At 42.9% G+C, this 24,910-nt stretch overlaps 1 protein-coding gene across 1 annotated transcript in view; it reads right to left on the bottom strand.

Annotated features, from left to right (window-relative positions):
* RFTN1 (raftlin, lipid raft linker 1) overlaps positions 1–24,910 on the bottom strand; it is a 199,230-nt gene that overhangs the window by 81,450 nt on the left and 92,870 nt on the right. The window contains exon 4 of the mRNA XM_072726795.1: positions 11,545–11,653. Coding sequence (XP_072582896.1) covers positions 11,545–11,653 — 109 coding nt within the window. The remainder of the gene's footprint in view (positions 1–11,544; positions 11,654–24,910) is intronic.

Here is a 24,910-nt window from a genome sequence, read left to right as displayed (position 1 = left end):
TGACTATAGGGGAGAGATAAAATGAGAATGAGAAATCAAAGCTGGAAAACCAATATATTTGAAGATCTGATTAACAACTATGGTGGAGGGCAGGATGGGGGTGGGGGAAAGGAAGGAGACAAGGGGAAACATGCCTAAGAAACCAGTGCTTCTTTTAAAGGACCATAGTCAGATAAGTGGGGACAGACCCAGACAGCAGAGCAAACACTATCTATGATTCTACAGCTGTCAACAAATCCAATGACCTAGTTTTGCTGACTACGTGTTAGAAGATTGCCATGTGTGTTATTAAAAAGCAACAAGAATGACAGAGGCGCTGAGCACATGTCTTTCTGGAGTGACAAAAGAGAGGAGGGAGTTTTAAATTGCTCTGCTCCAGATTTCCCCTTCATTAGAGGTTTCGTGGAGGATTACAAAACACCAAGTATCTGGGCATAAACACTTATTTTAGCAGAACCAAGAAAGTGCAATAAGACGCAATAAAGTCCTTCACTCTTGTGAGCAATTGCCGTCATGTACAGTTGGGGGACAATGTTAGGAACCCCCTGTAAAAAGAAAGGAGATTGCCCCTGCTGCTGCTAACTACCTGCAATTGTCCATGGTGGTATAGAAACAGGTGTTTGGGAAAGAGGAGAAGTAAGGGGAAAGTTCTTAAATTATATTTGAGAAATGCTGAGGTAAGGTAAGTAAGCAGGTTTCTGACTGCAGACCTTTTCAGAACCTTGACTCTTTTAAGGAGCTTCACGACCTTTTCCAAGAGGATTTACAACATGCATGCTTCCCAAACACACTGGACCACAGACAGAGCCTCTTTTGCTGAGGAGTATTACAGGAAGGGCACATTATCAAAAAGCGCTGGCTTAGAAGGAAGAAACTCCAAATCTTTGGCTCTTCATTGCTTCACCCTCAGCCCCAAAGGAACATTACTATCTGCTACATGCATAGTTCAGAGGCAACTGGAACTAGAACCTGGTGGTTAACCGAGCTCATCCATCACCAGACTTCTTCTGAGGACTATTTCAGTAGCTGTGACAGCAAGGTATATATCTCAGGTGTCCTGTGGCCACAGCTGTGTCTTGGAGAAGTACCCATCTCCTTCATCTTCAGGACCTCCCAGGCTGGCCTACAGCCAACCAAACATCCGGCCTGAGGCAAAGTTATGTGCGCCCTGGCATCATCAGCCTCCTACCAACAAGTGGGGATGGAAGAGCTATTAGCCTCCCACAGGCCAAATGCCACCCAGGAGGGTGGAAAAGTATCCTGAGAAATATGACAACCAGGCTGAATTTATCCCTAGAACAAAGCAGTCATGGCACCTCTCTTGGAGCATCTTATTTCCCTTCCAGTCTTTTGTCTGCTTCACTAGCTTCTAGAATATTTTTCTGATTCCTTGGTTTTAGGTCTCTGCAGAGACCACAAAGGAATGAAGGCCTGACAGCCACGGGCTACCCACAGAGTCCCCAACAGGCCACTTTCTGTTCTAGGCACATGTAAATGCCATTTTTAGGAATCCCAAGTTAATTTTATTTCTATTTTACCTACAAGTTTGGTTATTTTATTATTTCATGTGATATGTGCTGCAAAAGCTAAAAATTACAGAGAATTGTGATGCTTCATATGGGCAAGTCCTAATCCCCTAGTCAGGTATTAAAATTCAGTCGCTTAATAAAAAATTGCATTAAGGAGAACAATGAAGATAATTCAGCAAGCCCATGGAAAGAAAGGACATCTTAAATTTAAAGTGAAAAAAAAAAAAAAAAGCCTGTAAGACTGGAAATGTCAGAACCATCTTAGGAACACAGGAACACACATGAATCCTATGGGGTAAAGGACAGTGGTTTTTAATTATAACCCAAAGACATTTTGGAACAGGCCTTGTAAAATACATGCTGGAGGGGGAGAGGCCACCAAAACAGCTTCCATAAAGATTGCCAATGACCTCCTGACCACAGCATGATCATGGGGTCAATGGCTAGTTCTGATTTTTAGTCTTAGGGCACCGACACGGTTGACAACCCCTCCATGCTGAGACACCCTCCACCTCCATCACCCACTCTTTTTGAATTTCCCTCAAACCTTTGAGCCACTTCCTTTCTGCCTCTTTTCTCTGCATGGCAGTCAGTGCTGGAATTCCCTGGGGCTCAGCTCCCTTCCTTCCTCAGTTATTTCATCCATGACCAAGTTTCAATTAGCATTTCCCAGCCGGGGTCTCCAGCCCAGAACTGATGTCCTGGTCCAGTCTTCCTGATCTCAGCAAAGACACCTATTCATCCAGTTGCACAGGCCAAACCAGCCGGTCTCCTCCCTCTCTGCCATACCCTATTACCCAATCCCTAAACTCTATTACCCAAACCCTGGGGAGCTCTATGGCTCCACAGTTCTTAAATCAAACCACCTCTCCACATCTCTACCCCGACTGCAAGCTTAAGCTACAATCTCTAAATGTCTATAAAGTAATACTCCAACAATGTCCTAACTGCATCTACTCCTGCCCCCAATCCAATCTTCACATCTTTTCCCAAAGTGTACATTTGGTATCACTCTTTAGCTTCTTCTCAAAACTCTCCAGTGGCTTTCTATTTTTTTTTTGTAAGATTTTATTTATTTAATCATGAGAGACACAGAGAGAGAGGCAGAGACACAGGCAGAGGGAGAAGCAGGCTTCATGCAGGGAGCCTGACATGAGACTGGATCCCAGGACTCCAGGATCATCCCCTGGGCTGAAGGCGGCGCTAAACTGCTGAGCCACCAGAGCTGCCCCCTCCAGTGGCTTTCTATTGCATCTGGGATAAGATCCAAATCCTGAGCCTACAGGTGAACCCTACCTACCTCCCCAGCCTCCTCATGCAGCACTTACCCTCCCTTCTCTGTGGTTAAATCACAATGGCCTCCTTCCCATTCCTTGCAGCAAACATGCTCCATCCACCTCATGGCCTTTGTCCAAGCTATTCAATAACCACTAACCCGGACTCTTCTTCACCTGTTTGACCCCTTAGATCAAAGTGCAAACACCACTTCTTAATGGACCGCTTCCTCCTCCCACTGCCAGCCTGGGTCCCTTACTATGTTCTGCTCTAGAGCACTTACCCATTTGTGATGATACTTCCATCACTGACAGCCTGCTCCGTGTCTGTGTCTTCAGCTACACTGTATGACTCATGTGACCAGGGACATTATCTGTACTGGCTCACTAAGGTACTCCTAGACACTACCATAGAGGGGTCCTCAAAAGATCTGTTCAAAGGAGCATGAATGGATTCTGGCTCACTGCTACTGGGTCTTGGATTCATGCAGAGAGACAATGAAGCACAAGAATTTGTCTTGTTTCTTGGAGAGTGATCAAGACAAACATAGGCCCCCTCTCTCCCCTGAGGCTCAGATTAACTTCAATTTACTTCCCTAGACAGAACGGGAAGGTGGCAGGCCAAAGAAAATAGCAGGAGACAGAGGATCAAGAGGGGCGAGGGCAGGAGAGTCGCTCGATAAGAAAACAGAGGCCTTCAGACACCAGGACCCACATTTTTTTTCTCCATTCTGAGCATCTAAGCCTATGAGGTCTGCCTACCACCTCCCCAAGCCTGAGGAATGGGTGTCCAGTCCCCTGTGTGCAGCCGATGACTACTCTGTGGGCTCACCACCACCCCCCACCCCTGGCCTGCTTCCCTCTTTAACTCACCTATGACTTTAATTTTCTCCTCTCTTCTGGTATCTTTTCACTCCTACTTAAAGCAAACAAAACTTCCTCCACCTGTACTCTGTCTGAAACACCACTTCTGTTCTTTCCAAACTCATGTACTCTTAAACCCATGGAGGGAGGCCTCTGGCTTCTCCAACTCTTGAAAACTGCTCTTGCAAGATTTACCAGTAGCCTCTGGTGACCAAACCCGGTGGGCCACCTAACCAATGGTTTCTGACTCGACCTCTTTCCTGCTTTTATACTATTCTCTTCCCCCGGATTCTGTAACATCATGTTCTTCCTTTTCTCCCCTTGCTTCATAGAAGTCCTTTCTTTTTCTCTGGGTCCTCCCCAGAGCTCTCACCATGGTGCTTTCCTCTCGCCCCTCTCCAAGAACAAGTAAGTTCTCAGGTTCTCCATCCTGTCCCATGGCTTTGGCACCTCAACCAGTGGCTACTCAAAGTGTGGTCCTCAGCCATTGCTAGTCCACTGACTTTTTGTTAACAATCCATGACAAGATATGCACATGAAGTGAGAGTGAGCAGGTAGACAGTTTTCTAGCTATTCAACACCGCCACCATGTTTTTATTGTATTTTCAAAAGTATCACTTAATAGACTAGAAAATGAGCAAACCAAAAAACAAAAACAAAAACAAAAACAAAAACTGGTCCTCCACCACAGATAATTTGAAAAACACTTATCTAGCCTTACAGATTTATTGATTGATTGATTGAGTTATAAGATTTTATCTATTTATTAGAGAATATGAGAGCACAAGGAGGGGGGAGTAGTAGGCAGAGGAAAAGGGAGAAGTAGGTTTCCCTATGAGCAGGGAGCCCATGCAAGGCTTGATCCCAGGACCCTGAGATCATGACTTGAACTGAAGGCAGATGCTTAACCGACTGAGCCACCCAGGTACCCCTAGCTTTTATAGTTTTAAACTGATTGATTAGCTTATTTGGGAAAACCAATAAACTTCACAGTAAGGAAATAAAAAAAATTTTCAACTTCTCTAAAACAAAGCAAATTGACTAGGCAACCGAAGTACAATTGGGTTGGTACTTCCACCTGGGAACAATGAGTTGATTCTAGGTGGCAGCTGCCCCTCTGAGATGGGTATATGGCACCTAGATAACCACCTGAACTTCATTGTCTCTGTCATTTTCCACCCTGTAGGCCTCTAGAGCATGTGCACCTCAGACAACTGAATTCCAGCCCAACAACCACAACTGTCTTCTGCAATGTTTCCTTGAGTGTCCCATGAGTCCCTCAGTCCTAATATGTCCATCATCAATCTCATTACCTCCCTAGCCCTGAATAGTTCCTCAAGCCCAGAGTTCTCCATCTTCACAAGTGACCATACTTCACATTTGAGTCACCTGAGTGTTATTTTAGGTTCCTCCCTCCCCTTTTATGATATGATCTTAGTGATTCTTCCTCTGTTTTTCTCTTTTAATTTGTCCATTCCCTCGATAAATGTTTATTAAGTTCTAGAGACACAACAGCAAACAGAATAGCCCTCTCCACCAGCAACACCTCACAGGTCACCTCTGGCCTCTTCTCTGCCCTCCTTCCCCCTCCCCTCCCTGCCCCTTCACCCTATCCCCCCATCCCCGCTCTCTCTTCCACTCTGAGGACATGCTCATTTATACACTATTTTGCCTTCCCCACTCCTGCCAGACACCTTTTTAAAATGTCACAATCTGCTTGGCTTGGGGGTAGGTGAAGGTGTAGGGAAGATTAAGGGAAACCTTTTTAACATATTTCTCCTTTCATTCTGAATCAGTGTCTTACACTAATTAAAATTAAACTCTCTGCACTCCACTTGTAGAAATGAGGCCCTAATGCTCAGCAATCAGACAGAAAAGCAAATGATGAGTCATTTATATACTAGAGGCAAACTTTCGTAATCCTGGGGATTTGGGATCTTCCATTTCATTAAAAGAAGCCATTTAGATTTTAAAGATCTGTCAGGTTCTTTTCTTTAGGTCAAGATGTTAAGCAGCACCATTTGGTTCTTGAAAGGGCAATGCATCTAGCTTAATCCAAGCTACTGAATTTCTGAGGATGAGTTGGCCCCCAAAGGACAAGGCAGGGAGGGGTCTGCCTCGCGACCCCTCCACTACCTACATTCTGAAGTCTCCACGGTCCAGGAGAAGACAAATCTAGCTCTAGGTAGATCATGCGGGGCAGTGCTCACCCCTCCATCATAAAGTGGAGTGAGCCTAAGGGGCAGAGCCCAGAGCAGAGGGCCTGAGGGCAAAACCCCTGAGGTCTCACCTGGACAGTGGCTGGGAATGTGGCTTTCTCCAATGGGTAGTGAGGCCTAGAGACCTAGTCACCACTGAGGGGAGGCCTCCAAGGTGCTCTACAATCTGTGTCTGCCTTCCATGCCACCTCTCCTCCAGCTGAGACAGCCCCTCTCTGTCCCTGAGCACTACCCAGAAGAAGCAGCATGACCCGATGATCATGGATGTGGCCTCTGGGTCAGACAGGCTGGCTTCAAACCTTAGTTCTGGCTCTCACAGTTGTAACTGGGCAAACCGTAAAGCTTCTCTGTGCCTCAGTTTCTCTACCTACAAAACAGGGATAAGCCTTCAGAGGGGGTGAGATGAGGGTTAAGAGTACAGAGTGTGTAAAGTCTGTCAGTACAGGGTCTGCCTGGCACACAGAAGGATTCCCTCTGTGCAGTGAAATCCCATTTAAAATTCAAACAAAATGGGGCACCTGGGTGGCTCAGTCAGTTAAGCAGCTGCCTTTGGCTCAGGTCATGATCCTAGGGTCCTGCGTTCAAGCCCTGCATCAGGCTCCCTGCTTGGCATTGAGTCTGCTTCTCTCTCTCTCCCCTGCTTGTGTGCGAGCTCTCTCTCTCTCTCTCTCAAATAAATGAAAAAATAAAATAAATAAAATTCAAATAAGACCTGCAAATACATAAATATGGACCAGCAGCATATAATACAACCAGAGCGCCTAATCTTTTCCTCCTTTCTCTTTTCCTCTTGGGCGTGGCAGGTACCTTCCTGTATTCTGTTGCAGGGGCTCCCAGCCAGTTCCTGTATCTTTGTAGGAAACCCTACCTAATGTACTGCACCTGAGCTGGCTTGAGTACGGCTCTATGTCATGTAATTAAAAGAACCCTGCCCAGAACAGGCTCCCTCTTCCCTCTGTTCATCCCAAACTCCAGCCAAACAGAACTTGACTCTCAGCCTTGAACTTTCATTCCACGCTCCTATCCTTACCAAAACCAGTACTGTTCTGCTTCACCCCTCCATCCATCCCTCACTTTTCAGGACCCTCATTCTATACCTCCCCTCTCCAAAACCTTCCCATTTGGCCACAGAACCTTCCTGCTCCACCCAAGTCCCACTGCACCCGCTGGTGCCTCTCTTGGAGAAAGACCTGGCCAGGCTGCACAGTCTCAGCCCCTGGGCAAATCTGTCATCCTCTCGGAGCTCTTTCCTCCTGTCTAAAAGGGAGCCACCATTGCCAGTGTGACCCCTTGACCAAAATTACTGTGAAGCATAAACCAGAAAATGTATGCAATGATTCTGGAATCATCAAAGGGCTTTCCAAACATATGAGCACTTTCCCAAGAAGCTCCAAAGAATGTAAAGGAATTTGAAGATGAACGTGTAAGCCCTTTATTTGACATCATTCTGTCTCTTTACAATCCTTTGGGAACTCTGAAGAGCAGGAAATTCCAAGGGGCCCTACACATCCACCAGCCACACAAGACAGGCTCCGGAAGTACCTGGCAGCCAAACCTTTGTCTCAAAGGAGCAAAGGCGGCACCTCTGCTCTCCAACAGCCTTGAGACTCTTTGTCCCTGGAGCATTCAGTTCTAGGACTTGGAACACACAGTCTCTCCAAGCCTGCCCATAAATCTGCCCTTTAAATGTTCTGTGGTCCATAATAAATAATTTACATAAAGGGCTGGTTGGATGGAGCACAGCAGGATACAAGAGGGGAAAAACAAAACGCAGTAGCCCAGATTTAATTTGAGCAGCTAAAGTGCTCAGAGAAATCATCAGACCACACTGAAAGGAACAGAGTCATCTTTATATAATTCCCTTCGCCCTCTGTGGAAAATCATGATGGAGAGAGCCTGTAAATTATGGCACCTTCAGCTAATTTTACATGACACAGATACAGATGATTTTATTTTTCCTAATTGTGGAAAATAATGAAATCTTCTTTCCCTCCTTCCATCCATGTTCTCTATCCCAAAGTCCTTCTAATTTAAAACATTCAGTGGAAAAATAATACCGGGCCATTGTTCTTAAGAAAAAAAATCTAATCACTTTGAATTTAATTCTAATATGCAGAGAATATGAGCTTATCCTGTGTGATGGTACAATGACAAAATGAGTTAATTACCATCTCATCGTAAGACGGATCTGCTTGTCATAGGAACAGGAGCCATTATTTCACACAAAATAATGACCCAGATAAAAAGTAATGACTGTACACTCTAGCCGCCAGTGGCGCAGCTTCATCTTGGCCTAAGTGAATGGCAATTAACAAGTGTCACCACTCTCTATATATACAAATAGGGACCAGGCTGGCTATTCATTAAATATTTACTGAAAAGTCACAAATCGTTTTTAGCATATTTCTTCCCAGGAAGCTCTGAGGATCTTCTACTTGTGTGATGACAGAAAAATTTACACATATGTAAAATTCTTCTATCAGCTGGAATAGCTGTTGATCCTAGAGAGGGGCATTCAGTTCCCCTCCACTCTTTGCACACTGAAGCAGTGTTTTCTCCAGCAATCTTGTCCAACAACAGAAAAGAGCAGAGGGAAGGAGGCCCAGATCCATCATTTTGTCCCTCTTCTGCCTATCATGGCCACTGGCTGAGAAACTAAAGCTACATCCTACACTGATGGCCAGAAATGCTGGATCCTTCCAGGTCGCGCCCTCAGCTGCAGTGGACAGTGAGGGACAAATGGTGGGATGATCTCAAAACTCCTGAGTTGTTGGCAGAAAACTTTATGTGTACCCACTGACCATGACCATGAATCACCTCTCTACTGAGAGGAACAGAGGGGAGAGATTCTGGGAGACAAGCTCCAAGCTCCAAGACAAGCTCCTAGAAATCTCCTAGTGTGCAAATTGTCTAGTCTGTCTGGACCCAATGCTTTTTGTTTAACCAGGCATATTGCAGGAGCAGGATGGCACCGTGGACTTTTTAGGGTGTGTAATTTTCAAAATGTTAAAAACAATTTTTATACAAACATAGAATGAGGGATCCCTGGGTAGCGCAGCGGTTTAGCGCCTGCCTTTGGCCCAGGGTGTGATACTGGAGACCCGGGATCGAATCCCACGTCGGGTTCCCGGTGCATAGAGCCTGCTTCTCCCTCTGCCTATGTCTCTGCCTCTCTCTCTCTCTCTCTCTGTGTGTGTGACTGTCACAAATAAAATTAAAAAAAAAAAAAACCAACACTTTCTAAAAAAAAAAAAAAACATAGAATGAGCAGGTGTCAATGATTTATTTAACTAATACTAAAGCGAACTATCTAAAACTTATATGCACCCATGCATGTAAACACACACATACCACACAGATGTCTACCTGCATGACAGATGCTACACACACCAGGATCTGAGAGCCCACTAGTCAGGCTGCTTTCTCAAGACCCGATACGAGCACAATGTAACAGGCCAGTCATGCAGTAAGCTGGTTTGGTTAAGAGGAAGGTACCAAATCATATGGGGTTTTTGTTTGTTTATTTGTTTGTTTGTTTGTTTATTTATTTATTTATTTATTTATTTATTTATTTATTTATGAGAGAGAGAGAGAGAGAGAGAGAGAGAGAACATGCATATGTCGGGGGAGGAGCAGAGGGAGAGAATCTCAAGCAGGCTCCCTGCTCTGTGTGGAGCCTGACACCGGGCTTGATTCCATGACCCTGAGATCATGACCTCAGCTGAAACCAAGAGTCAGCTGCTCAACTGACTGAGCTGCCCAGGTCTGCCCCAGATCATATGTTTTTAAAAGAGATACTTGATAGTATACACAGAGCCTCATGCACTAATCTTAACCCACTTACCCCTCAAAACTTCCAAGCATTCCAAGTCTTGTTTACAAGCCTATTTCTAAAATGACTTTTCCCAGTACTCAGATCATGGGGTTAGTTCCACCTCTAACATATCACTACCCAAGTTTATCAGAACATTTTATAACAACTCACAAAAGAGGACCCTATTTATACAGATGTGTGAACAAAATTTACCTTTTACCCACATTTCTGAGATAATGATCTGAATTCCACCAGAGTAGAAAGTCTCCACCATCCTAGTAAAATTATCAGAGACGCTGACCTATGATGTCATGTGACTCCCAATCTGCAGGTCTTGCTCCTCCCCCCACACACACATGAGGGGCTAACCCTAGGGCTTTGTCGGGCCTGAACACTCAATAAATGTTGAAGGGAGGGAGGCAGGAAGGGAACAGCAACAAAAGAGTTACTGGGTAGGGAGCCTGGGTGCCTCAGTGATTAGGCATCTGCCTTTGACTCAGGCCATGATCCTGGGGTCCTGGGATTCAGTCCTGCATCACATCAGGCTTCCACAGGGAGCCTGCTTCTCCCTCTACCTATGTCTCTGTCTCTCTCTCTGTCTCTTATGAATAAATAAATAAAATCTTTAAAAAAAGTCACTGGGTATTTAACAAGATAATCTAATTATTTCATTCTTTTGTAAAAATCCTCTGAAGAGTCTCTACTGCATTTACAGCAGAGTCCTGGCCCCTACCACCATCCCTTAGACTCCCTTTCTCTCCCAAAGCTTGATCTTTTTGACTCCCCTCACTTGCTCCTGCACCACACCTTCACACATGCTGCTCCCTCTGTTTATACGGCTCCCCAACCTTCCCTGGGCAGCCCCATCACTAGGTTACTCCTCCTCATCCCTTCTTAGTGCAGAGGGACCTCCCCAATACCCAGACCACATGGTGTCTACTTGCTCCTCTGCCTTGCTGCTTCCCTGCTGGTAATGCTCATCACACTCCTCTAGGGTCTGCCTTCCAGGTATGACGACATGAGGGCAGGGGCCACAGCTATTTCATTCTCTGTGTCCAAGCACCAACCAGGCAAGTACTATTTCTGGTCCAAAGTTGATGGCCATCACTTCTTATTAATGAATTTACTAACTGACAGATCAGATCTCAAGCAAACCGTAATCACCTCTACAGGATAGGGAACTGTCAAACATTGTGCAAGACTGGGTGACAGAGAAAAAAGTAAGCATTGAGGAATGAACTTAGCCCCAGTTTGGGCAAGGACATTCCTTCTGCAGTAGATGTCACATTGAAAGTGGACCCTGCAATTGGGGTAGGAAACCTCATATGGCATGAAGAGAAGTTCAAAACCAGACAATTTCTGGGCAGAGAATGATTCTCCTGCAAGTGGGCAATTTTCCCTGATACAACTGCATGCCAATGGATACAGCACTCTGGGATGCTCTCACACTAGAAGGAAAGATGGCTCATGGCAATGAAGACCCACAGGATAAGTAGAAGGTGGGGTGGGGGTGCTATCACACCACCGTGAAGGTTTGAAGGGAGTCCCAGCAATGGGTCCACAGGCCTGTCAGCTATTAATGCCACTACAGCTTTAAAAGACAAGGTCCAGGGACCTGCCTGCCCAGGAAGGGGGGAAGCTACCATGTTCCCAGGTCATCTTCAGCCTGAGCAATGTGTGTAGTGGTGGGGGTGGGGGTGGTTTGCACCCTTGCAGGACTGCTCAAAGACCCACATTCAAGAAGGCACGGGCTCTGCCCCAGCCTGTGGAGTGTGGCTGAACTGCCCCAAGTTAGCCCCAGCCAATTTATACTGCAAACCTGGTCAGTGGTCTACAGGGCTCACCTTCTTAATGAACTCTGGGATGAGTTTTTGGCCTGTCAGGTGGTCTAAGGAGGAACAGCAATCTAATTCCAAGATGTAGCGTTCATTGTGGAGATCACTTTTCTGAGATCTGAAGAGAGGAAAAAAACACACAAAGATTAAGATTTTGTACTACACACACACACACACACACACACACACCTGAATGAACAGTTGGGTATTTAATGAAACCCCAAATTCTTTCCCGAAAGTAAATGTCAAAAAGGCACTACTGAAAAATAATTTATGGTAAAACTCAAATTTTACACACACACACACATAAAATTATACACATCATGGAAAGACCTCTAAGACATAGTATCAAGTTATAGACATTTAGCACAATATAGTGTATGCATTAAAACCACACACACACACACACACACACACACTCCCATAATGTTTATTTCCCATGTGTTTATATCTACCAAGGCACAGACAAAGAGACACACCAAACCAATAATAGCATTTACCTCTGGGGGATGGAGAGGGTCTGCATGGGAACTGGATCAAGGGGTGGTATGGTACCTGAAAGTAACTGTAGCTATATCCCTAATTTTCTTTTCACTTTTTTTTTGAAGAGAATATATTCTTACAGCACTTAGAAAATTAAAATTAATTTTAAAAGACTTTTAAAAGGTCTTTTACAAATCCTTTTTTTAAAAGGTTCATCCCCTACAGAAGGCAATCTGGCAAACTCTATCAAAATTAAAGATGCACTAAAGAAAGAATATACAGAACTTTAGTTCTGGGGAAAGAGTGAGTATCAAGGCTGTTTGTGGCAAACAACTGCAGTCTTCTGGTCGGTGCAGAGGTGTCCAGCACAGCCCCGCCACCTCCCCCACACAGGGGGTGTGGCCGCCTCCCTCTTTCCCACCATGTAGATGTGCAAATGATACAAAACTATGCGCATTCAGGAGAGCCAGCAGCAAGGGATCACCAGAAAGAAAACCCACCACTCACTTCATGCCATTGTTTTGAGGGGCTCCTGTGTGACACTTACATAGGCCTGAGGAATTCCCAGAAGCCACATGATTATCAGAAATGGAAGATGATTCCTTGGCCCACCCAGTCAGGCATAAGGCAAGAGAAAGTGGATTGCTGCTAAGTGTCAGCAGGGCATGTATGCTCTCTCTCTCTAGGTAGCTGTCATGGAGATCAGGACTCAGGACCAGGGTCCTGGGCTCTGCCCAAGGCTTCCAGCACAAGCACAGCCACTCCCCACTGGCTGAGAGGTGAACAAGGCTCTCCCGGCCCACTTATAAGGAGCTCTACCAAAGAGGGGCCCATGCCAGCCCCTGTAAGAGTAGGTGTGGCCATAAAATTCTTAAAGTGGGGACTTTCACACCAAACTCCTGATGCACACGTATCCTGCCAAATAAATGGCTTCTGAATGCATATTTGCTACATTTTAAAAATGAATTTCTAAGATTCTTCTATATTATTAAAAGCAATTTATGCTATTGCTAACTATCTGGGTATGATTTACATAAAATTCAAAAGTGTAAAAATTTTAAAGAGGATTTGGTTTTTCACAGGTGTGCAATTGGGGAAGCAATGTCAACTGCATTATCTTGACTTTATTTTTCCTTCCTGAAAGGAAACACATCCTTTCAGGAGTAGGGACTGAGATATATACTTTTGATATGTAAAAGAATAAACAGACTTGAAACTGCTCAAACTGGAATAAACTAACTCTGAAAGAAGAAACCAGTTCTGTGCTCCAGCCTTCTTGCATTAAAACTTTGTCAGACTAGACGCATGTTTTCATTCTTCCCCCACATTCTCATCCTCTACCACCCCAAACAAAAGACATATTAAGAGAAACTAAAGCAGAAGATTTAAGATTTTTGAAAGAGAAGACCTGGTCATGATACACAGTCATGGGTATTGTGGGGTCTCAAACAATGAAGACAGGCATGGGAGGAGAGTGTTCTAAGATGTGAAATCCCAGCTGCTCTGTCACATGAAGACAAATGTCAGACCACGGAGGTTATTTATAAACACCCACTAAGATTTTAAATGAGTAGGTTGAAAACCGGTAATCATTTTAAGTAAGTCGACACTATAGCCACTCAGTGAAACACTCAGAAAATTAATGGAGTCGGTCTTTCAGCAAATCCAAACCAGGTTCACAAGGAATAAGCTCTAGTACAGGATCTAGTAACCACCATCTTTGGTTCTAGAACCAGAAGTAGTATAGGAAGGAAGGCAGCTCTGGTTCATTTCACCAGATAATTTACTCAGTTATATTTGAACTGAAATGAGCACAAAATATCTACAAAAATAGGCATTAGACAAATTTTCTAGATAAAACATGAAAAATACACATCTTGACCTATTGTCTTGGCAAAGCAAATCCAATGTCTACTAAAGGAATAGATGAGCAAATAATAGGTCATCTCTTGCCTTTAGGAATTACCTCCAGAATTTTTAAAAAATATTTTATTTATTTCAGAGAGAGAGAAAGAGAAAGAGAGAGAGAGAGAGAGAGCATGAGAGAGCGCACACAAGCATGGGGGAGGGGTAGAGGGAGAAGTTGACTCCCCGTTGAGCAGAGAGCTGCATGTGGGACTTGATCCCAGGACCCTGTAATCATGACCTGAGCTGAAGGCAGACTTTTAACTGACTGAGCCACTCAGGCACCCTATCTCCAGAATTTAACTACAGTAAATATGGTGGCTGTGGTGAACATACCCCTAAGGTGACCCCTTCCTCCCAATCACTTCCACCTGCTGTTCATGCCTTTATAAAACCCTCCCCTTGAGTGAGGGCAGGACCTGCACTTCTAACCACCAGAATTTGGCAAAGAGGATGGGGTGTCACTCCTGTGATTACACTATGCTGTAAGGCTCCATTCCAGCGGGCTGGGGCTACATATTCCTCTTGCTGGCTTTGAAGAAGTAAACTGCCATGTAATGAAAGGGTCATTTGTCAGCTCCTGGCCAACAGTTGACAACAAACTAGGGATTTTTGTTTGCAATAGGATGACTACAAGGATATGAAGCCTGTGAAGAACCTAAGGGAGCAGTGGAAACAGATCTTTCCACAGTTGATCCTCTGTTGAGATTATGGCCCCCGCCAACACCTATATTGTAACCTGATGAGACCTGGCACAAAAAACTCAGATAAGCTACAGGAATGTGGGATAAATAAGGCATGTTGTTTTGAGCCACTAAATTTGTGGTAATTTATTACAAAGCATAGAAAAATAATATAGTTGCTGAGTAGGAAGACACGGCAGCTTCATGCTCAGAATAAGCCTCCCACTGGTGACTAAGTCTAGGCTCAGGCCCACAAGATCCATTCAGACACCTGAGAGCAGTCACTAACAGGTGATGAGTGCTCCATGTCTCTGAGGGTAAGGATCACCCTGGGAAAGAGAAGCAGACACTCAACAGAAGTTGCTCTAGGTGCCAGGGTGTGGCCTGTGATCAAGGGATCTTGATCAGGAAGGAATAGATACTCTGCAGTCAATCAAGTTCCTATGGAAGAAGCATTAACATAAAACTCTCAGCTGAGAAGGCATTTGCGTCCTGTGAGGAAGAGAAACACCACTTAGGTTTCCCCAAAGGCCATGTCCTTGTGTTATTCTGGAAAAGGAAATGAGAAACCATCAAACTTCCCCTGGACCGGAAGCTGTGATGGCTTCCACTTCTGGAAAGGACAGAGGGATCTGGATTTAAACAATAAGAAAAAGGAGGGACACAGAATGTGTTTTGGAGATGTAGGATTAACTACCTAAAGTCTCCCTCATCTGGAAATTAACACCTAATACTCTAGGATTAAATGTGAGCACTCAAAGAAGAGCACTGCTAACAGTGAAATGTGCTTTGCCACCTCCCTCCACTGCCTATTTCATAATTTCCTCCAGATTTATCATTTATAGGCTACAGGTGCTAAAGCAAACTAGAGGTGGGTTGCTGACCATAAATAAATATTTATTTATTTATATTCTTATTTGTTTATCTATTTATACTTCCTGTGTCTTGGTTTCTTTCACCGTTAAATGGGAATATTATTAGTAGCTGTCTCTTAGCATCATTGTAAGGGTTACATAAGACAAAAGCATGTAAAGCCCTTAGCACAGGGCATGGCAGGAGGTCTGGCCTCAGCAAACATTAGCCACTGCTGATGTAGTGACCATCATCTATAACTGCATTCTTTACTTTTCAAACACGCATCATAGTTCATAATTACTCATTTGAGAAGTACTGACCACAACTACTATTATGCGCTAGGCACTGCTCTTCAGCATACGTCAACAGACAGAAGAGACAAAGATCTCTGCTCTCGTGGATCTTACAATCTAGTGAAGGGGGACAGGCAAAAAACAATAAACATACATGAGCACATAACAGAGTATATTCAGTGGTGGTAAGTGTAGAAGAAAAAAGAAACAGAGCAAGGTGAAAAGAATCAGGAGTGTGTGAGAGGAAGATGTGGGGGGTTTTGTTGTTGTTGTTTTTAAAGATTTATTTATTTATTTTAGAGAGAGAGAGCGAGCACGAACACAGGAGGGGCAGAAAAAGAGGGAGAGAGAGAATCCTCAAACAGACTCCCCACTGAACATGGAACTCGATGTAGGGCTTGATGCCAGGACCCTGAGATCATAACCTGACCTGAAACCAAGATTTGGTTGCCCAACCAACTGAGCCACTCAGGTGCCCCTGGAAGCTGCAGTTTTAATGAGGATGGTCTGGGTGGCCTTGCTGAGAAGGTGACATTTATAATACAAGATCTATGAGAAGTGAGGGATTTGGCCATGCTGATATCCAGGATAAGAGTTTTCAGGCAAAGGGAATAGCCAGTACAAAGGCCCTGAGGCAAGACAATACAAAGAGGCCCTGTGGCTGGAGCTCAGTGAATAAAGGGCAGAGGAGGAGAGAAGACATGGCTACAGTCAAGAGCAAGGTAACATAGATCTTACAGACCATAGTAAAGACAGTAGTTTTTACAAAGAATGACAGGGGAAGCCCTTGGAAGTACTAAACAGAAGTAACATGATCTGATTTATTTTACAAGGATCCCTCTGGCTGTAGGAGGCAGCTAAGAGATTAACTCAGTCTTCTAATGGGGAGATGATGATGGCTCAGGGTAGGTTGTTAGCAGTTTAACAGTAGTCACAAAAGCTAGATTCTGGATATATTTTCAAGGTGGAACCTTTAAGACTTCCTTATAGGGTGTAGAGGGAAGAAAGCAGATCAGGGTGACTAAGAATTTTTGTCCCGGTAACTGGGAGAGTGGAGAGCTGTTCCCCACAGCTATGATGGGGAAGGTTGTGGGTGGCACAGTTTTGGGGGAAGGTCAACAATTCCTTTTCAGATGTGCTGAACTTGACTTATGCAGCAGACATCTAAGTAGAGATGTCTGGTAGACAGTTTAATACATATTTCAGTCTGGATTTTTGGAGATACAAATGAGAGCCATCAGCTTCCATGTATTTAAAGCATAAGATTGGATGAGATTTCAATTAATGTAGAGAAAGAACTGTCAAGGACTGACACTTGGGACCCTCCACTGTGAAGACATTGGGAGAAAAGAGAAGAAAGCTCAAAGGAGAAGGAGGAGAAACCAGAGAGGAAGGAAGAAAACCAAAAGAACATGCTGTCTGTCCTAAAAGCAAAATGCAGGAAGCATGTCAAGGGGCAAGGTATGGGCTACCCTGTCAACTGTTTCAATAAAGAAATTCATAATCTTCTCTTCAATTTACCAATGGTCTTGAAATCCCCAGAGGGAAAGTAGATTTAGTCCATCCTATGGAAATAAGTGCAAAGAAATCTGTTTATGTTATGATTAAATTATGATTATTAAATGAACCCATCGATTTGGGTTTCCAACAGCTTAGTTCCTTGAAAAAGTAAAAACACCTTCATGCTGCTAGGCCATTTCTCAAAAACTGTGTGTGTGGGAAAATGAACAAAACAGCTCTAACCCATCTCACATCTTGGGCCCCCACTTGTACACAGCATTGGAGAATTGAGGTGGGCTTATTTCCATTCCAAGGGGATTTTCTGAAAGGAAGAAGAATAAAAAGGATATTACTGAGCCGAGATGTGATGCGCTGGTGGTAACAAGGCACATAAACATGGCAGTCCCGACTGCTCAGGATGCTGGAGAAGCAGCTAAGACTTCACAGCCCACTTAAGTTTTAAAAAGGCATCACAACAGGACAACTAAATGTAGCATGGTACCCTGGACTGGGTCCCAGAACTAAAAGAGGACATGAATAGAAAAATTGATGAAATCCAAATAAAATCCACAATTTAGTTAACAGTAACGTATCAGTGTCAATTTCTTAGTTTTGACAAATGTACCAGGGTAACATAAAATAGTAATGCCTGGGGATCTTGATGAAGTGCATAAGGGAATTCTCTGTAATTTCTTTGTAGCTTTTCCGTTAAATCTAAAATTATACCAAAATAAAATTTATTTTTTTAAAAGAAAGAAAGCCATTCTAGACTTTTGGGTATGTGTATTTCCCATTTTGACTCTGTAATATTTATTCTCCAAGTCAGCGTCTCTAGACCTAAACTATACCTACACCCCTGCCTGACTATACTTCTCATATCAGAGACCCCTCAAATCACAATGGGGCAATGTCTAAAACAACTGGGTCTGGAGGAGAAAATGAAATGACCTTTGATGTGCCCCAACTTCAGGCACTGGAACATTCTAACAAGCAAACCTTGGGCTCTGTAAATCAGATAGGGTTTCCCACAGGGCAGGCATCCTCAGCCTTAGCTGCATTGAACTTTGGAAGCACTTTGGGAGCTCTCATAAATTCTGATTAGTTTTAGGTATGGCCTGGGCAACAGGACTTTGGAAATTCCCAAGTGATTCTAATGTGGAGAGTGAAGAACCACTGCCCAGGCAGGGTATGTTGCATCTGCCACTGTCCTGGAGATCTTCCCTGGACAAGAACTGAACAAGTCCATGGAAAGAGAAAACAGAAAAAGAATGACTTGTAGACTTGTAGAGACCAATAATGTAGACTCCTATACCCCCAGAAAAAAACAAACCTTCAAAAAAAAAAAGAGAGAGATTAAAGAAATACAAAATAGAAATGAGGACCTTTCTCTATGCCTCTTTTGGTCAAAAAAACTTCAAAAGGATATGTGACTTCTTGCTCCCTTCTCTTCATTTTTACTTTTTTATTATGGTGAAAATATACATAACATAACATTTATCATTTTAGCCGTTTCTACATGTGCATTCAACGTCATCAAGCACATTCGCATTGTTGGACAACCATTACTACCATCTATTTCCAGAACTTTCCTACCATCCCAAACAGCCCTCATTTATTTGACACCTTATAAATGCGATACAGGCCAAAGCTGAATAGAGAATTTTAAATAAACACTTGTAGGGGCAAAAATTTTAAATAAATGTTGTAGTGGGTTGAGCATCTGACTCTTGACCTCAGCTCAGGTCTCTATCTCACAGTAGTGAGTTTAAGCCCAGTGTTGGCTGCCATGCTGGGCAGGTTTTTTATAGATAAAAACAAATGCTTGCACAACACATAAAAGCAGATTTAGAAACTGAGCATCTGTGCACAAATTTCTCCTAATTGTAGGGCAGGAGAGCAAAAAGCCCCTCTGCTAAATGAAGTACCTCAGATGTCAGCCCAACTGGCCACGGATGTCAGAGTTGTTTAAGACCATAAGACCACCTATTCCGTGTCGTGTTGACCTCATTACTCACACACAAACATCAACTGTAATAAAAACTGTGCAAATCAGAGCTGCACTCATTACAACAATCACGTCTGCCAAGGGTTATGCAGTCACTCCCCAGGCAACCAGAGGGTCAGAAAGTCAAACCAGAGATGCAAACTCAAAAGCCCATAGGCAATGAGGGGAAGAGGATATACTGTTGACCAAAATACATAATCTAGACACTTTGTTCTCATATAAAAGATACAGGAATGGTCTTCCTGTCCATGGAGAAGCAGGCTCTCTCTGCTTTTCATTCACACAGAATCCTATCGGATGCCCTCTTGCAATGCCATTTCTGAGAGCGATGTGGTTGGAGAAAACCTGTCTCCATCATGAGAAGAGTCACCAGTGCAGGAGTGACCTTAAATGGCAAGCACCATGGCACTACAGTATTGGGGAGACAGTGAGAATTGTGGAAATCAACATAACCTGGGCAGTTTACATCCCAGCCATCACTAAGGATTCCAGGCCAGAGTTGCCAAAACTTCTAGTTTTTTAAAATAAGTCATTAAATTGTGTTTTATGTCAGCTATAACTGTTAAACTGTGGCTCCAGACAATGTTTTTTAATGTTACGTTGGCCAACATCTTGGGATTGAATTTGACCTCTTGGTCACCGGTCTCTGGCCTCTCGGTTACACACACAAAGCTCTCATGTGAGTCACAGAAGGCTGGATGCCAGGGAAGAGATAAGAGTGAATAGATGATCTAACTGTATCATAATAATAACCAACCCATAAACCCAATCCAGATAGTTCATTTCTTGTAATGACTCAGCAGATTCTTCCCCTCTATGCTCTCTGCTAACCCATGATCATGACCAGTGCATTCACACAGCCTCTGCCAGCAACACAGCTTAGCCCTCTGCTAAGCCATTGAAAGAGCATGTATGCGAGCAAAGACTGTACTGTCTATGAGTACTTTAAATATTCAAAATCAACTAGGGCAAAAGGGTTAATCTTCAAATTATACTGACAAAATGCCAAGCAGTTAATTAAATATCCATTTTGGTTTCATGAGCAGATCTGGAATGTCTCCTAAAAAACAAATGCCTGTCGAAAAACTATTATAAACTCTACTTTTAAAAAATAAACATGTGAATAACTACTACCATACACACTACTTTTAAATAATAAACATGTAACAGATCTCACTTCAACTCATAAACCCCTTAGATAACTTCAAAGACCATGAGTTTAAACAACATCTCCTCTTTCCCAGGACTACAGTCCCAGTTTGAACTTGAGTTGTGAAAAGAAAAGAGAGGATGTGCAGTTCATCAATAAAACAACTTTTGCTTCACTTAGAAATAATCAGAAAGAAATGGTGGTAAACTCAAACTTAGATTAGTAGGCACTTCTCCAACCAGAAAAAAAAAATTACTGAATGTCAGTTGACAGAAACAAATTCTCTGTCTGGGAAACAGGAAGAATTTTTAAAATACCTCCCCCAAGGCAATCCCAAGTTCAAGTAGAATAATCAGAATTTTTTTTAAGTAGTAGTAGAGAGGGAAATGAATTACAGATCTGAAGACTTGTCAAGGTAAAAAAAATAATAATAATTCTCTAGTTTCATTAAGTAATGTGAATATGAAACTAATGACAATAAAACGACCTGTGTATTCATTCATCTGTTCATCACTTTCTTGATCACTGACCACAAGTAAGGCACTGAGTTAGATCCTGCCTTCAAGAAAATTACAGTCTATGGGCATCTAACTATGCAATATCACTATCTACTGTATGTAAACTGTATAAAAACAGAGGTGCCATGGGAGTTCAGTTACTTTCAGTGTCAAGGATCAGGAATTTTTTTAAAAAGCAAGAAGTGTGTCAGCTGAGTCTAAAGCTGAATGGAAATTAGTCATGGGACAATGGATAAAAGAATATTCCAGGCACCAAGAACAGAAATTAGTAAGCATATATATGGAAACAAGCATGAGCTACATAATGGAAATAGTAAGTAGGTCAGTTTGGTAAAAGGTGAGGGCTGTCTATCAGGATCAGTAGGACCAATAAATATGAGCCCAGCAAACATCTGGATATATCTGCTGTTAGGATGGACCTGTGATGTGTCTTACAGGGTGGGGCAGCAGAGAAGTGAGGACCATGGTTGGAAAGAAAGGATGGGGTGGTCGCTACAGGATGGGACTGGACTTCATTTTGAGGGAAAGGAGAGTCAAGCATGGTCTTAGATAAGAGAAGGCATGAAAATACAGACTTTAGGAAGATTAAGCATGCAGCATTGTGTACGATGGAAGAAGAGGGAAAGAATGTTTCAGGAGAGCAGTAATGAGCTGAGCTAAGATTTTGTAGAGGGAGTGGACGGATGGGAGACAGATTTTAGGTATTTCCCGTCCCTGCAATTGGTGGTAGTTGGGGTGGAGTGGGGAGGGGAATAAATGCTGCTTCCCAAAGATGCTCTCCGAACAATGGGGAAAAGATTTCCGATCATTTTATGACTCCTTCCCCTTGTAAAATAAATCAAATCTACTAAAAAAAAAAAAAAATGCAGCTGCTGGAGTCAAAAGCTTCCCCTAGTAGTGAAACTTAAGAAATGCTTCAGGGAGAAAAAAACAAAAAACAATCCCCAAGTAAACAAATCCTAGCAAATCTTTACATAAAGCACCTAACTATACAGTCTATCAGAGGAGCTCTGAAGTAGGAAGTAGAAAGAAGGAGAAGAATGAACTCATAGATGGGTCACTGCCTTTTCTTCTGATTTTCTCTTCCTCTTTCACCAACAGATGTTCCCCACTTCTGATAAGGGTTTGATATCACCAGGAACATTCCAGAAATGATGGGGGGAGGCTGTGCAAATGATACCCTAACCACACACTCTCTTAGGAAGCTGCACACTGCCAAGTATGAGCAAGTTACTGTGGGCATCTAACTATCCAGTACTGCTGTTTATTCTAGAGAAATCTTGCCACATCCTGTCTCACTGTTTACAGTCAGAGCTGGCTCCCTGGTAGATAAACCGCCAGTGACTGCGCAACCCAAGGAGCTCACCATCAATCTTAAAAGCAACAGGAAAACAAATAGGCTTTACCCCAGTGGTCCCTGTATAATGCAGTATTTCAATCCCCATCAGGCTGGACTATAGAAAAGAGAACCTCAAGGAATGAGATCTGGGGCAGGGTCCTGCTTTCTCTGGGATCCTAAAAGTTTCCCCATTTACTTTGAAAACTGTGGAAAGGACTGATCTTCGTATTAATGCACAAATAATATTTTATCACAAACATAACACTGAATGAAGCAGGTCTCCCTGATACTTAACTACTTTAGAGAAGTCATGTTATCCACAGACAAAACTAACAGTAATAGCACCCCATACGAATGTTCTTCATGACTCTCTCATGGGCTATGTTCAACTGAGTGACAAGAAGTCTCTTCTCTGTTTATATTCAATGCACATGTTCCAAATTAAAGTCTGTTTATTGTTTCCTTCTTTTCTAGATCTTCCTACCCACACCCTCTAACTAAATTAGATGATGGAATTAGATGATGGAAATTAGCCACTGTCCAACGCAGTAGCCACTAGCCATTGTTGCTATCAAGCACCTAAAATGTGGTTAGTGCTCCTAAGGAACTGAATTTTTAATTTTATATTTAATTTAAATGAATTTACATTTACATTGCTACACTTGGCTAGTGGCTACCTAATAGGAGAGCACAGCTTAACTCTCTTTTTTTTTTTTTTTTAAAGATTTATTTATTTTTACTTATGATAGACACACAGAGAGAGAGAAAGAGGCAGAGACACAGGAGGAGGGAGAAGCAGGCTCCATGCCGGGAGCCCGACGTGGGACTCGATCCCGGGACTCCAGGATTGCGCCCCGGGCCAAAGGCAGGCGCCAAACCGCTGAGCCACCTAGGGATCCCCGCTTAACTCTCTTCTTAAACTTTAATGTGAAAACAGATCACTGAGGACCTTGTTAAAATGAAGATTCCAATTCAGCATTGGCGGGGCCTGGGAATCTGCATTTTCAAGGAGCTCCCAGGTGATGCCAATGCTGCTGGTGCACAGATGACACTCTGAGTAGCAAAATTCTAACTGCTTTAGGAACCAGTGGAGTGATCCAGAGGTTTCACGAATCAGAGGTTTCACGAATCAGTAGTCTCCAAATTTTTTGATCGTGGGCTAGGTCAGTAAAAACTCCTGACTACTGCTGCACCAACAACCTACATAGGTTACATAAACTATACACAAAAGAAATTTTTAAAGATGAGAAGCAAATGAGATAAGCAGTATTTTAAAATTATAATCACAAGAAGTTCATATTATGAATAGCTAATATTTCAAGACTTAATATACACTTGAAATGAGATTCATTGTTAGCAACAGTGGCAACATTAACCCACATTTCAAAATGTCTTCTTGATGAGTCCAAATTTCTTTGGCCATCTTCTTTTAGATCTGAATAGGTATATAAATACATATATATATTTATATATATATATAGAAAGCTCTTACAGTGAGAAATGGGTCAGTGTGACATTTTTCTGTGTGTGAATGTGTGTATGTGTGAGAAAGAAACAGGGACAGAGAGAGAGGGAAAAAAGAGACAGAGAGGATTTTACATTTATATTTCTGGTGTGTTTTCCTGAATCTACAACCACATTACAGGAATTTTTTTTTTTTAAGATTTTATTTATTTATTTATTCCTGAGAGGCACAGAGAGAGAGAGAGGCACAGGCACAGGCAGAGGGAGAAGCAGGCTCCATGCAGGGAGCCCGATGTGGGACTCGATCCCAGGTCTCCAGGATCACGCCCTGGGCTGAAGGCGGCGCTAAACCTCTGGGCCACCAGGGCTGCCCCAGGAATTTTTTAAGCCATGTGTATATTTCATGAGGGTTAAACTACAAAAAATAATCCACAATCCACTTCACTGAGTTTTCAAATGAAAGTCTTCCTCTGAACCCAGGCTCTCAGGATACCTCCTGCTTCATATAGACAGGTGACTCCTGACCTCTGCAAGCAGCCAGGAAACCACCTTCAACCTGAACGTTCAATATTAGTAACACATAACTTTTTTCCTATTTTTTGGACATAAATAAATATACACAGAAGCCTCAGTACTCCTTCAACATGGGTATGTACCTCACTTTGGTAATACAGGCATACATAACATGTAGAAGTCTCAGAACGATCACAAAGCCCTAAAATAAAAATTTACCTCCAACAGTAAGAGTGAACTCTATGTTCCTGAAAACACACAGTAGAAATTGTGTTGTAATGTAATTACAGTTTTGAAAGAATTTACTGGGAATTGGAGAAAATAGCTTTAGACTCTGTATCAACATGCAAATCAACATGCAAAAGTTGGAAGATCCTGAAGGGCAGTGCCTTAATAGATACTAATATACACTAAAAACTTATTGTAACAAAAATAGCATGGCATAGGACAAAAAATCAATAAAGAGACCACAGGAACAATAAAGAATTGGGAACAAACTAGGGTATATACAGAAATCCAAACTATGATATACAGGTACCCTTTCATTCCATGGTAAAATCAGGCAAATGCAATAAATGCTGTTGACAAAGGCAGCTATCTGGAAGAAAAAAAAGCCTGGAAGAAAAAAAAAAGTAGATCCCTACCTCACACCCTAACATTAGCCCAA

Source organism: Vulpes vulpes, chromosome 11, assembly GCF_048418805.1.
Source record: "Vulpes vulpes isolate BD-2025 chromosome 11, VulVul3, whole genome shotgun sequence".
In the NCBI taxonomy this organism is placed as follows: domain Eukaryota; kingdom Metazoa; phylum Chordata; class Mammalia; order Carnivora; family Canidae; genus Vulpes; species Vulpes vulpes.
The sequence above is the reverse complement of the archived record's forward strand: the minus strand, read 5'-3'. Positions and strand labels throughout refer to the sequence as shown.